Source organism: Oryzias melastigma, linkage group LG11 (genome assembly GCF_002922805.2).
Source record: "Oryzias melastigma strain HK-1 linkage group LG11, ASM292280v2, whole genome shotgun sequence".
Taxonomy (NCBI): Eukaryota; Metazoa; Chordata; class Actinopteri; order Beloniformes; family Adrianichthyidae; genus Oryzias; species Oryzias melastigma.
Window position 1 is genome coordinate 3,739,155 of NC_050522.1, and position 13,166 is coordinate 3,752,320.

The 13,166-nt window shown below is 40.3% G+C and overlaps 1 protein-coding gene across 3 annotated transcripts in view; it reads right to left on the reverse strand.

Moving 5' to 3' along the window:
• Nucleotides 1-3,134: 3,134 nt before the first annotated feature.
• LOC112139665 (palmitoyltransferase ZDHHC18) overlaps nucleotides 3,135-13,166 on the reverse strand; it is a 31,844-nt gene continuing 21,812 nt past the window's right edge. For 2 of the 3 annotated variants that reach the window (XM_024262497.2, XM_024262498.1), the window contains 2 exons: nucleotides 11,749-11,848; nucleotides 9,476-10,120 (listed from right to left, as the gene is read on the reverse strand). In XM_024262497.2, coding sequence (XP_024118265.1) covers nucleotides 9,758-10,120; nucleotides 11,749-11,848 — 463 coding nt within the window. In that variant the 3' untranslated portion in view covers nucleotides 9,476-9,757. Of the gene's footprint in view, nucleotides 6,139-9,475; nucleotides 10,121-11,748; nucleotides 11,849-13,166 lie in introns of those variants that run through there. The other variant, XR_002918035.2, reaches the window with a different exon arrangement.

Sequence of the window (13,166 nt, forward strand, 5' to 3'; positions counted from 1 at the left end):
CAAACTGGTGTGAGTCCAGTGGTGAAGTGGCTTTGATGTGTCTTATAACCAATCTCTCGAGGCATTTGACGGGAATGAAAGTGAGTGCCACAGGTCTGTAATCATTCAGACATGTGACGTTTGACTGTTTTGGAATGGGAACAATGGTTGCTGCTTTGAAACAAGCTGGAACCAGTGAACAGGACAGCGAGGTGTTTTATATGGAGGTGAAGACGTGTTCCTGATTTTTGGATTCTTCACAATTGGGATAGGAGGATATCTCAACTATCAGGCGGTCTCGGAGGTGAAGCTCATGAGAAGCAAGGTGATGCTCGCTAGAAGTGAGCTGAAGACGGCGAAAGGCGAGCAGTCTGATCACTTCGGGAAGCAGAGACTCTTGGAGTCGGACTTTCAAAAGTGGATTAGAAGCAGTCTGCCATTCTTGCCCACCTGAGCAGAATGCTCCCGATCCTTGAACTTGTGCAGAAGATGGATGTCAACTTGGAGCGACTTACTGCCCGAAAAGAAGGGAGACTGGCCTAAATTGCCCACATTCCGCCCCATTTTGAAATGTACCCCAAAGACAGACAGACCAGTGAAGGACACAAGCCTGCAGTAGAAAAAAAACTGCTGGCGCCTGAAACAATTTTTTATCTTGTTGGATCCCCCCCCCTAGCCGATGGCACTGCCTTGGCTCTATCAAAACATACCGCTTCTACAGAGTGTGAAAGGCAGCTGTGTGTGGGGACGAAGACTGCTGCTCATCCCTCCTTGACCCCGGCATTCCTGCAATCTCCCACCTCTCCCAAGCGTAGTCTGGATGTTTGCTCTAGGAAGCAGCTAAAGGACTATTGCAAAGGTGCCCCCCCCCCCATCCCACCCACCAAACCTCCTTCGAATGTATTGTGCTTCTGTGTTATGGTGTATTTTTTTGCTTGTATCTAAACATTGTACGTAGTGTTGAGATATGACCTTTTTTTTTGCCACCCGTTAACCCCCCCTACCTCGTGGCCTTCTACTCCCATGCTAATAAGGGGCGCCGCGTGGACACTTCCGCAGTGAACCTTGAACTGTCTGTATGCCTCTCTCTGTTTATATCTGATATATATATATATATATAAATAAAGGCGTGCAGGGCTGGCACGCAAGAAACCAGGGTTCAGTTCCTAGTTGATACCCGTTACCAGCAAGTTAATTGAATTATAGGTATAGTATATGTGAGTATGTTCAGTTTAAATGTAGAGACTATTTTGGCCAACAAGTGTGTGTGTAACTATAGAGTGTGTGTGTAGACAGGCCCCGCCCATTCTAGTTTATCACTTAGTCCTGGTTGTTTTATGATGTTGCTTCCCTCTGTTGCCATCTTATCTTCCCCCCACCCCTCCCCCACCCTCTTCCCTTTTTCCGTCCGGTCCAACGACAAAGAAAAATAAATAAATAAAATAAAACATAATCAATATAAATAAAGTTTAGCATTAAATACAACAGGGGTTTATACTCAATAAATCCCTGTTGTGACAGTAAAATCTGCCCAACACAAGAAGCTCTCAGCCCACATCTGTTGGCTCAGATGTTGGACAGGACAAGTTAAAAAAAAATAAAAAAAATAAAATTAAATTATAGGTAGTACAAATACTACAAAGCTTTTTCAGTCTGCTATATATCTGTAAACAGAGAAAGTGAATTTCAATGGTCACAACAACTGTTAAGAGTTTAACTTAAATAGCTATAACATGGACATTTTTTCAATACAAATAATTCCCAACATAATAAATAATAAATATATATAATATATATATAATTATATATATAAAATAAATAATTGAAAATAATTAAATCATTTCTGCCCAGAAGCTTTGATCTGTGCTGCTACTCAGGTCTGCATCCCATTTGGTTGTTGGAATTGAAATGTTATTATCTAGGTTGCATAAGAGTTTGTATATTTTGGAGAAAATCTTATTGAAAGTTTAAAGAAAGAGGTAACTCGTTCTGGTCATTTTAAGTCACTATCAATGTATTTAAATGTTCTAGTAATTATAGATTTCACTCTCCATAGAATTTATTATACTGGTCAGAGGATGTTTAAGATGGGTCTCAGAAGCTTAGACATTTGTGAGCACTGCAATAGTAATTTACCTGACAGTTATGCACTGTGGTTCTGCACACCTGTCCAGGCTCTCTGGCAACAGGTTTGTGCTAATCTATCAGTCTGGCTTAATGTTTCTATCACAGCTTCACCATCACTTTGTGTGCTTGGTGACATGAGTGCTATTGATACAGAAGGAGGATTAGTGTCTGTAATCTTCATAACTCTTTGTATAGCAAAAAAAAACAACTATTTTGTTAAATTGGAAAAATAAGGCAAAAACATCAACGTTAATCAGTACAGGAATCTGCTCTTTGATCAAATCAGTTTGGAAAAAAAAATCAGCTAAAAGTTCAAGTAATTTGGAAAGAATTCAGTCTCTCTGGTCTCCCATAGATGATTCCATGAATTGTTTTGATCGCCTTCTTCCTATTTTCAACATTTTTGTCTCCAGCTAATTTCAGAGACTAACTCCAATATTTTTACCATTTTGATGCTTTTCTTTTGAAACGGATATTCAGGTGTGAACACAAAATTATTAAGTTCTTCACCTGGCCAGCTTTGAAACTTATGATTTCGGTCACCCGATTTTGAAGAAACAGTCCCTCTACCCCGTTGATCAAAGTGACCCAAACTGAGGAGACCCAGTGGGTTTTCTGTGAGAAACCTCCATCACTTCTACTCCTGGCTGAAGATCTGGCTTCAAGCCCTTCCTGACACATTCTACTGTTGACACATCCTCCAACCCTTTATGGACAGATCAAATGGCCCTAAGATCTTCAGACTGCTTGGTGATAAATACCGCCGGGCTCCAGAAGTCACATTTTGTGGTCAGAGCTAGACTGGACCTTTTGCCCGTTTTAATGCCATTTTTGAGGATGGTCTAAATCAGGCATGTCAAACTCAGTTTGGCTCTGGGGCCGGATCCAGACTTTCTGTTCTCAGGTGGGCCGGATCAGTAAAAGAATGTCAACTCCAACTATTTAGCTTTGTTTTTCAGTAGTATGCTTTATCATTCAGCCTAAATTTGTAGCCTACCCTACATATTATAATCACGGATGACAAGGGATCTTTTCTAAGCACAACACATTTATTCACAAACAATGGAGAAAAAAATGATTTTCATGTTTGGCATTGAATGTGTTAACAACTGGTTTATTTTAACAGTTGAGTGAATGCAGTTTTACACCTGAACCAACTCACCACACTAAACAAACTCAAGTGGGAGCTATGAAAAAAAATGTTTTGCCTTAATTATCATACTGCTTTGAAATAATAATAAATAAAAATATATAATAATAAATAAAAATACAAAATAAAAGTTTTAGCTGTGCATGGGCAATAAGATTAGACTACATCAGCTTAAACTACTAGGCTGGGCCTACTGAAGCTGAGAATATACTGCAAAATATTAATTGTCTTTAATATGAAACAAGATTAATCTTATTTTTAATGATCTGTATTTATGAGTGCAAACAAATGTCATGTCATCACACTTTTTTCTCTCTCTCACTGCACTCCTACTTGCTGCTGCTGGCTCCTGAAACTTGGCATCTTTTTGCCTTTACAAGTGCGTCGATATCAGGTGTCAAATCCTGAGTAGCAGCACATTTAACAATGTCATTCAAGTGTTCATTTGTTAACCTTGAGCGCTGCTTTGTTTTATTATTGTTCATCACAGAGAACACCTGTTCACAAAGATAAGTAGTCCCAAACATGGAGAGAACCTTTGCAGCCACAGCTGTTAATTTGGGGTAACCTGGCACAAGAAACTGATAAAACGTATCCAATCCCACGGACCCAAATTTATCCTTCATAGCGGAATCGCACTGCAAGTCAATAAGCTCGAGCTGAATGTCAGCTGGCACATCAGAAGGCTTCACTGTAAATACCAAGCGAAAAAAGCCGAATTTGTTCTCAAGTTCACTGAAAACCTGAAACCTCCGCTCAAACTCTCGCAGCAAATCTGTTATGTTGTTGTAGTAGTAGTGGTGAATGGTGAAGCAAGCTTGCCGGTTTATTTCTAGTTGGACACATCACGTTGCGAATGTTTATTTCCTGGTACTAACTCGTGTCAGTGCCGCATGCTGGACGTGAGCTCTTTAACACATTTACTGCCCTCTAGTGGCCGGAGGGAGCATTTGGTTTGTATTTATTTTTAAAAAATCATAACTTTTGATAGAAATGAGCTAGTGACTCGCTTCTTTTTTTGACATACTCAGAAATTTATGACGGGCCGGATTAAATCATCCAATGGGCCGGGTCCGGCCCGCGGGCCGTATGTTTGACATGCCTGGTCTAAATCCTACATGCATTAATGCACTCACACGCTTAGTATTCCTTACTTCAATATTTTATCTTTCTTTATTTTTATTTAGCTATTTCTAGTTATTAGTTGAAGGCTCTCTTTTATATTTCACATATGCTGATTGTTTTTCAATACCTTAATTTTCCATCCCGTATTTCTGCTTGTTTAACCTCATGTTATTCAATAAATATTCAAAAGGACGTCGTTGTTTGTATTTCATTAGTATTTTAGTTCAAGGAAAAGTCACTTCAAAAGGTACTTACAACTTAAGGTTGAGACACTGATAATTTAATTATTACTTTATTAATTAGAAGTAACAACTGATGATTAATTAGTAATGTTTTCCTTCATTATGAAGGTGGTGCCCCGAGGATAATTGTATTTAATTTCCAGTTTAATTTAACTAATAATTTCAACCAGCTTTGGGATTGAATATTTCTTATTCACCCCTTTCACACTAAACAGTTAATTAAATTATTCTGGACCAAATATTAACATATACCCGTACCAAACCTTTATCATGCATTTTCATGCGGAAAAATCACTGAATCAATTAATACTCAGAGAAATGAATGGCTTTAAAAACTTGGTATCTCTTTTAGAAATCTGAACTGAATCAATGGTTTTGCTTTCAGTTCCCCCCCAAAGATTAAAGTTTGTAAAACATATTATCTGTAATCTTGTTTTCATATGTTGCTTTCTTCCTTTGATCCCTCTGTTCATACTTTTTATTTGTTGTGCTTTTGATGCCATGGCTCACAACTGAATATGTTTAATAACGCTTATTTTGAAAAGTCCATGTACATCCTGTGAATGTGAAATGATCATCCATTAGTTTCCTCAAAAGTGTCTCCATGAAACAAGTCAGAAAAATGATCGGCTTTAAATGAGACAGTTAAACCAATGTTTGTTCACCTGCGCATCCCAATCTACCCCTTCCCTTTTATCTCTACCAAACAACAACACCTTTAAGTAGTGATTGCTGCCACCCTGTGGTTGGTTTCTATCCATCCAACCATTCATTTTTTTAATCACTTTTTATCCCATATGGGATTTGCTGGAGCCTAACCTGGCCACTGCTTGGCGAAGGCGGAGTACACCTTGGACAGGTTGCCAGTCCACACACACATGGACACTTACATTCACACATAGTCATCAATTAACCTATGAAGTATGTTTTTGGATGGTGGGAGTTTCCACCTGAGAGTGCAGAGCATCCTTCATTAAAACTTCAAAGTTTACATCTTTGAAGGACATGAAAGAAAGGTAAGAAACGCCAGAAAAATTCTGTCTGTCTCACATTTACAACAAGAATACGAGTGAAGAAAATAACACTCAGGAGGAAAGACTTGTTTTGGTTGTTTCCATGCAGCTGCGTTCATTTTCTAAAGCACAGAAATCAGCTGATTGATGGCCAGACAGGGATAGAACACAAAATCCTCCAGATCAATAACTCTCTGTGATAAACGGTCACATAAAAATATTATGTCATGATTATTTCTGAATACTGAGACTTGATGAACTTGGAGATAAAAGGTGGATTTGAGGCTCAGAGGAGTGAAAACATACAAATGAAGGAAATTGTCTTTGTTAAGAGTTATATAATCTTTCATGAACATCCTTAAATTATGTATGAATTTCCTCAAACTTTACACAAAAAAAATGTCGTTTCTGAAGAGCCTCACACCACTGTGTGGGGGTCAGTTTGTCCTCTCATTTCGTGCCTTGTGAATCCAAACTCTTCCTGTTGATCCAAGTGGTGAATCTGCATCACATCAGAGGTGTGGAAACATTTCAGTTTAGACTCCAGTAGAGAGAAACACTTGAAGCCAGAAAAGTGGAAAGTTGTGTTTTTAAAGTTTGCATAGAGAAAAATTATTGACACAATCTCACTTTTATTATAAGGGGTTATGATTAAGACATCTGTTTATCTAAAACAGGGGTCTGCAACCTGTAGCTTTTTTATCCCTTTATTGTGGCTCTTTAGCTTTAATGAAAATGCTAAAAAAAAAAATGAATATATGATTTAGTTAAGTTTTGTCATTTCCGTTTATATTTTTATCATGTCAAACAGCTAAGCAAAAAAAGTTTATTTACTGTCAGAAATTCTGCAGAAATGTTCTTTAATTTGAGTTATTTTATTAATGGTTAGTTAAAAAAAAGACTCCAAATGTTTTACTTTGATATATTACACTAAAGTGATTTAAGTTTTCAACAAATCCAGTTTAAAATTATTGAAAATGATTTAAAGTTGTGTTTTTTCCCTCTCATCTTGGAGAACGACAATAAAAAGCTTGGTTTGTTCTTAATGTTTCGAGATTTTTTCTTTTTAACAAATAGATTCTATCAAAATGTTGTCCATGGCCCGATCCGAATCCTCCCCTTCTCCCTTCCCTTTAGCCCTCCCCCTTGATTTGAAGTGGCAGTTGAAGTCAAAGTCGTGTCCAGAATTATTATTTTTTAAGTTTCACACTCCAAACAGAGGGGCCAAAGTCCACTGTCATGAGGGTAAACCGTGTCGCTCTTACCCCGGGCTTACACCGCTAGCGTCAAGGCTTCGTTGCGTTGCGGGAGTGGACTAGCTACAGCCGATTGCTTACACTGGCTGCTGCTCCAACTTCACAGAAAGTGATGACGATCAGTTGGAACACACTCTCCGGTCCCCCTTCTTGAAAAGGGGAACCACCACCCCAGTCTGCCAGTCCAGTGGTACAGTTCCTGTCTGCCACGCAATGCTACAGAGACGTGTCAGCCAAGACACTCCTACAACATCCAGAGACTTGAGGTACTCAGGGCGAACCTCATCCACCCCCGGAGCCTTGCCACCGAGGAGCTCTTTGACTACCTCAGTGACCTCAGCCTGGGTGATGGACAGTTCCACCCCAGTGTCCTCAGCCCCAGTGAGCCAAACTGTATCAAGCCAGTATCTCTCAACCTCTTGCACAAGTTCAGGCTCCTTCCCTCCCAGAGAGGTGACGTTCCATGTCCCAAAAGCCAAAATCCATGACCGGGATTTGGGCCGCTGAGGCACTTGGCTTCAACTGCCGCCCAAACCACGTTGCACTGGCCCCTTTCAAGCTCTCCTGCAGGTGGTGGGCCCCGGTCTGGTCCAACCCATAGGAGTGACATGGGATCGAGCGATCCCACGTCACTCCTATGGGTTGGACCAGACCGGGGCCCATGAGAGGAGCCCCGGCCACTAGCCGCACGGCTTTGAGCCCCAACCCCAGGCCTGGCTCCAGGGTGGAGCCCCAGTGACGCCAATCCGGGCGACTGGTTTTGATCCTCATAAAGGGGGTTCCGAACCGCTCTTTGTCTGGCTCATCACTCAGGACCTGTCTGCCATGGGAGACCCTACCAGGGAGAGAAGCTCCTGGAACGTATAATATAAATAGCTCCTGAGATCACTCGAGCACTCGAACCCCTCCACCGCGATCAGGTGGCGGTTTAAGGAGTTGTAATTTATTATTATTATTAATATTATATTAATCTTTGTAAAACCACTCGGACCACCGGACCTTACGAAGCCTCTGGAAATAAAATCCATGAAAGACTTTGGGATTTCGCATGTCTGACCCTTTAATTCAACCTAAATGTGAAATGTGAACTCAAAAAAACCACTGAATGAGAACACTGACCTGATTCTTAGCTGTTGAGACCTTCACAGTCTCTCATTCATAACAATGAAGAACGATTACGTGGCCTTAAACTTGTTCCTAAGCTGTGATGTTTGATATTAAGTCCTGAATCGGATATTGATAATTCACGTATAGAAAATGGTATAGTCGAGTCGGGGTGGGATTATATAAGTTCACTTCCTTCCACTCCCTTTCAAGTGATCTACTTGTGATTCATTAAGTGATATGTTATGTATTATGACCTGATTGCTTGAAATAAACCATTTCATTCATTTATTCATTCATTCATTCTTGTAATATTTAAGTTCATCTATAAATCAATGTTTAATTGACAAAGAAACATGTATATTGTGCTTTTTTTTTTTTAACGTTAAAATAAGACTTTGTGGCTCTCGTTGGGTTCTGATCTGTAGGAAACTAGACCAGGGGTGTCAAACTCAATCACACAGGGGGTCAAAATCCGCATTAGGTTGCGGGCGGAACATAATAAACATTTATTGAACAAAAATTACAAATGAATTTAAATAAAGACTCTAAATAAAGATTGGTGGCTGTTTACACAGTCACGCTTAGTTAAGGAAAAAAAAATAACACGACAATCTTTTGGATAACATGCCCCGAAGTATTTTCAGAAGTATAAGACGTCTTTAAATCTCCAGAATGATACGATCGGTAGATGAACGTAAACGGGTTTCGTGCGAACAAAACTGCATTTCTACACACTCTCTGTGCACAACGTAAAACTCTGAGACTGTTTGTCAGTCACAAATGTTTACCCTGATATCTTAACAGCATACGTACATTATTAAAAGACGTGTTACCTCTGAAATAGCATTTACGAAGTTCTAGCATAGTCTTTAGCGCTTTTATTTACAAATTCCAATAAAATAAATCCTTTCGTTCCTTTATGGACACAGTAGCCTCATCCGGTTAGCTTAAAGCACGGAAAAAGACACGTAAAGAGGACAATTTTGTTCGTTTCTCTCCGGTTTGCAGGACTCTGGTGTGCTGCTAGAGCTAGCTGCAGAATGTTGCTCACGGGCCTCTGTAGTTCTGACTTTTTTCTCAGAATTCTGAGAAAAAAGTCAAAATTCTGACTTTAATCTCAGAATTTTTATGTTTTTTTTTTTTTTCCAGTGGCCCTAATCCTCTTCCGTAAAGCACTGATTAGTGAGCACTTTTAAATTTTGTTGTACATGTGACAATGACTAATAAATCTGCTCTAAATTGTTGAAATTTTTAAACTTTAAAAACTTTTTAAACATAAAAATAAATAAAAACAGGCCGGAATATTATTCCAGAATAAATCAACCTAATTCTTAAATAACCTTCAATATCTTGCACTCCATAAAAATATATTTCGTCAAAATTTTACAAGTTAGAAATCAAGTAAATGTTAAATGATAAAACTTTCTAATGTCTTTACTTTTTTTTCAATATATAAAAAAATGAAACTTCATAAAATATATCCTGTCACAATTACACAAGATAACATCGGGCCATTAATAATATTTATATAACTTGATCTGGAGGGTCGGATATAATTACCCGGGGGCCGGATCTGGCCCTCGGGCCTTGACTTCGACACATGTGAACTAGACCAATTGGCTATTTGCAGGTTGCACACCCCTAATCTAGAAGATGTCTTCTTCGTGTGTTACCTTCAAATCTTCCTGTTTTTGCCTCCTTTTACCCTTGATCCTCTCAGATCTGACTAAGCTGCTGTTTGATTGTCACACTCTCTGATCATCTTCCATCACAAAGACTTGTTTCTAAGGGCTGAGTAAAGGTGGCCCTTCTATGGCCCCCGTCTTTTGAGCTGGGGGCAGAGTCCGGACAGGTGGGGTTGGAAATATTCAAAGCGGCTTGTTTGTGCTTCTTCGAGTGACTTTTGTGATGGGTGTGACGTGTAGAGGAGGTGTTTCCCTGGGAGCCAGCGCTGTGTTGGGCCCTGCAGCCTTTGGAGAACTGCAGCGAGGGCTCAGAGTCTGCTGCAGAGTGGCGTTCCGGGCCCAGCAGGGCGGCCTGGGCCTTCCCCTGAGGACAGGAGGTGGACAGGAGTGGAGACAGAGCTGCAGACTCCAGCAGACCTTTCGTTCCCTGTGAGCACTAAAGAGTGGAACACAGAGAGAAGAAGCCACTGATGTTCACACAGGTCCCTCAGAAGTGTGATTTTAGAAGAGGTAATTCTTAGAGCATATTTTTAGTGGAGTTTTATTTTTTTCAGACAAAAGCTGTGGAGTTTGTTTGTATGCAAAGACACAGCTTTGCCAATAAAGATCAGGTGACCTAGAAACAGGAGGATGATTTATGGACTTCAAGAAAAGAAAAAAGATGTGAATTATTTGAAACTTACTGAGCACATTAAAATAATCTCTTTCCGTCTGGACTTAATTTTCCTTTCAGTGCTTTACTAGACTGTGTGACCCTGACCCGACCTGGTTTCTTTTTGTTGAATTCTTCATTTTTTAGTCTTTTCAGATCAAAACCTCACTAAATGACTGAATATGAATGTAAGTTGTGTTTTCACGTTCAATCAGTCGCTCCTGTCTTTCCATCTGCTTAAAGGTTTAAATGCAGAGAATTCAGTCGACCTGAGGTAGGGAATCTGTCATTTTCTGTGACCAAACACCTGATTGCTAAATTAATTCATGATGCAGACATGGGGTCTGTGTGCTGTTGAGCTTCAACAAGGCTCTCAGAATATCTTATGCTCTCCACCCTGAGATGATGGTCGGATGCTGGCACCACATTCACAACGGGAGGTCAGAACTGTAGAGACACGCTCATCCACTGTTCAGAAACCTCCTCAGCTCTTCTGATGGTCTCTCTCTGAACCACAGCAGCTTAGATTGCTCCAGGTTCTTGGGTTGTTAGTAAAAATCTCTGAACTGACAGATGTTCGCTGAAGAGTTTCTGTCTCAAGTTAGAGATCTCTTACAACACAATTGTGGTGCTATTTCACAAATGTACCTGAAGACGGGAGCGTGGAGCCTTAACCACGCCCCCTTCACCACATCCACAGAGCAGGTAAAGAACTTTTTTTTTTGTTAACGTCCTATGTCATCAAACGTCTGAAACCCATCATCTTCAGTTCTCCTTGCAAACATTAACTTTACATTTGGCTGTTTGGAAACCAAACTTCAAGCAGTCAGAGCTTCTTCACACGTTCCAAATGGAAAATGAGGGAAGAAGAGCTCAAAAGGAGCAGAAAAAGAGGATAAGAGTGAAAAATTTAATCTGAAAAACTTCAGGTTATGGCAACGTAAAACTTTATCTGAAAAACGATTTTTAAAAATAAATGAAGGACAGAAAGCAAAAGTGAAAAATGTAATTTATGAATATAAAAAAAACAGGATGAGGAACACAGTGAAGTGGGAGGGGCACCTCCTGCTGATGGAGACTGTCATCTTCTTAAAAACATCTGAAAAGAAGTGTTTATGTTGTTAATGCTCAACTCTGTTTCTAGTTGGTCACAGGAAAACCTGGTTTGGGTTCTTCTGCAGCAGAGCTAAAGTTTATGTCTGAATCTTTTCCTTTTTTTTCTCAAAATTAGCTAAGCCATCTTTGAGATAATGTTGAAAACAAAAAAGAGGAAAAAGAGCAGTTGAGCTGCATCTTCAGCCTGAAAGCCAAACCTTCACCACAGACAGACATGCAGATGCTGCAGCTGCAAGCTCTGCCTTTAGCTTTGAGTGGGGTTTCAGACAAAGAGGATGGTGTGCTGGTGCTCCTACCATGTTTCTTTGGTTCTTGTTGGCGGGAAGTTGGATGTCTGCGTGGCACATCTGCGCAGACTCTTCCTCCACTGGCAGGATACCTCGCCTGTCGATGAGGCTGAAGGACACAGATAATCAGGACGAAAAAGAAAACCCTGCAAAAAAGACTCGGGCAGGATCAAACAATAAGGTGAGGTCCAACATTTTACCTGAAGTGAAAATCTCTGGTAAACTGAGTCTGAATGGTCTTTGAAGACTAAGGTTTACTGAAGTTCTCAGCCATCAGAAGCACGAAGGTTTCAGGAGTGTGAGTCCACCATGTGGAAGAAGGTGGAAGCACAGCTTCTGGTGCATTCAAGTAGAAGCTGAAAACTTCAGCTGGCTCACCTTTGAGACCATCAAAACCCTGAAGCACAAAATGAGGTGCGAAGAGCATTAGGATCCTGGTTTTACCCTTATAATAATAATAATAATAATACATTTTATTTAAAGCGCCTTTCATGTCACCCAAGGACACTGTACATGATAAAACAGAATAAATAGACATAAAAAGAGAGCACAATAAAATTATATGAAAAAAAAATAAGTCAGCAAGAATTCACAGAAAATCAAAGTGAGAAGGCAGATTTAAACAGGTGAGTTTTTAGATGGGATTTAAAAATTGGTAGGGAGACAATATTGGAGTTCAGGTGGGAGAGAGTTTCAGAGTTTTGGAGCCGACCGACTGAAGGCTCGGCTCCCCATGGTGACCATGGGCGCAGGAGGTACAGAGAGCTGGAGAGAAGAAGATGACCGGAGAGAACGACAGGGTCAGTAAATTTGGAGGAGATCAGAGAGGTAAGGAGGTGCCAGATTATGGAGGGCTTTAAAAGTCGGAAGGAGGAGTTTGAACTGAATTCTGGATGTAATTGGGAGCCAGTGCAATTGCTGGAGGACGGGGGTGATGTGATCATAGGTTGAAGTCCTAGAGATTATACAGGCAGCTGAATTCTGGACCAGTTGTAATTTATTGAGGGTTTTGTTAGGGAGACCATAGATGAGGGAATTACAATAGTCGAGGCGGGAGGTGACTAAACTGTGAACCAAAATCGAAGCGGAGTGGACCGTAAGAGAGGGGCGGAGACGATTTATGTTGCGCAGGTGGAAATAGGCAGCTCGGGTAACGTTATTGATGTGGTTATGAAATGATAGTGAGCTGATAAGGATGACACCCAGACTCTTTACCTGAGGAGAGGAGGACACAGAAGCTGAATCTACAGGGATTGTGATACTTGGCACTTTAGAGAAGGTGGATTTAGAGCCTACAAGAAGTATTTCAGTTTTGTCGCTATTGAGTTTAAGAAAGTTTGACGTGAACCAGTTTTTTATTTCAGATAGACAGGAGGAGAGGGACGGGGGAGGAAGAGAGGAATTAGGTTTACTGGACAGATAGAGCT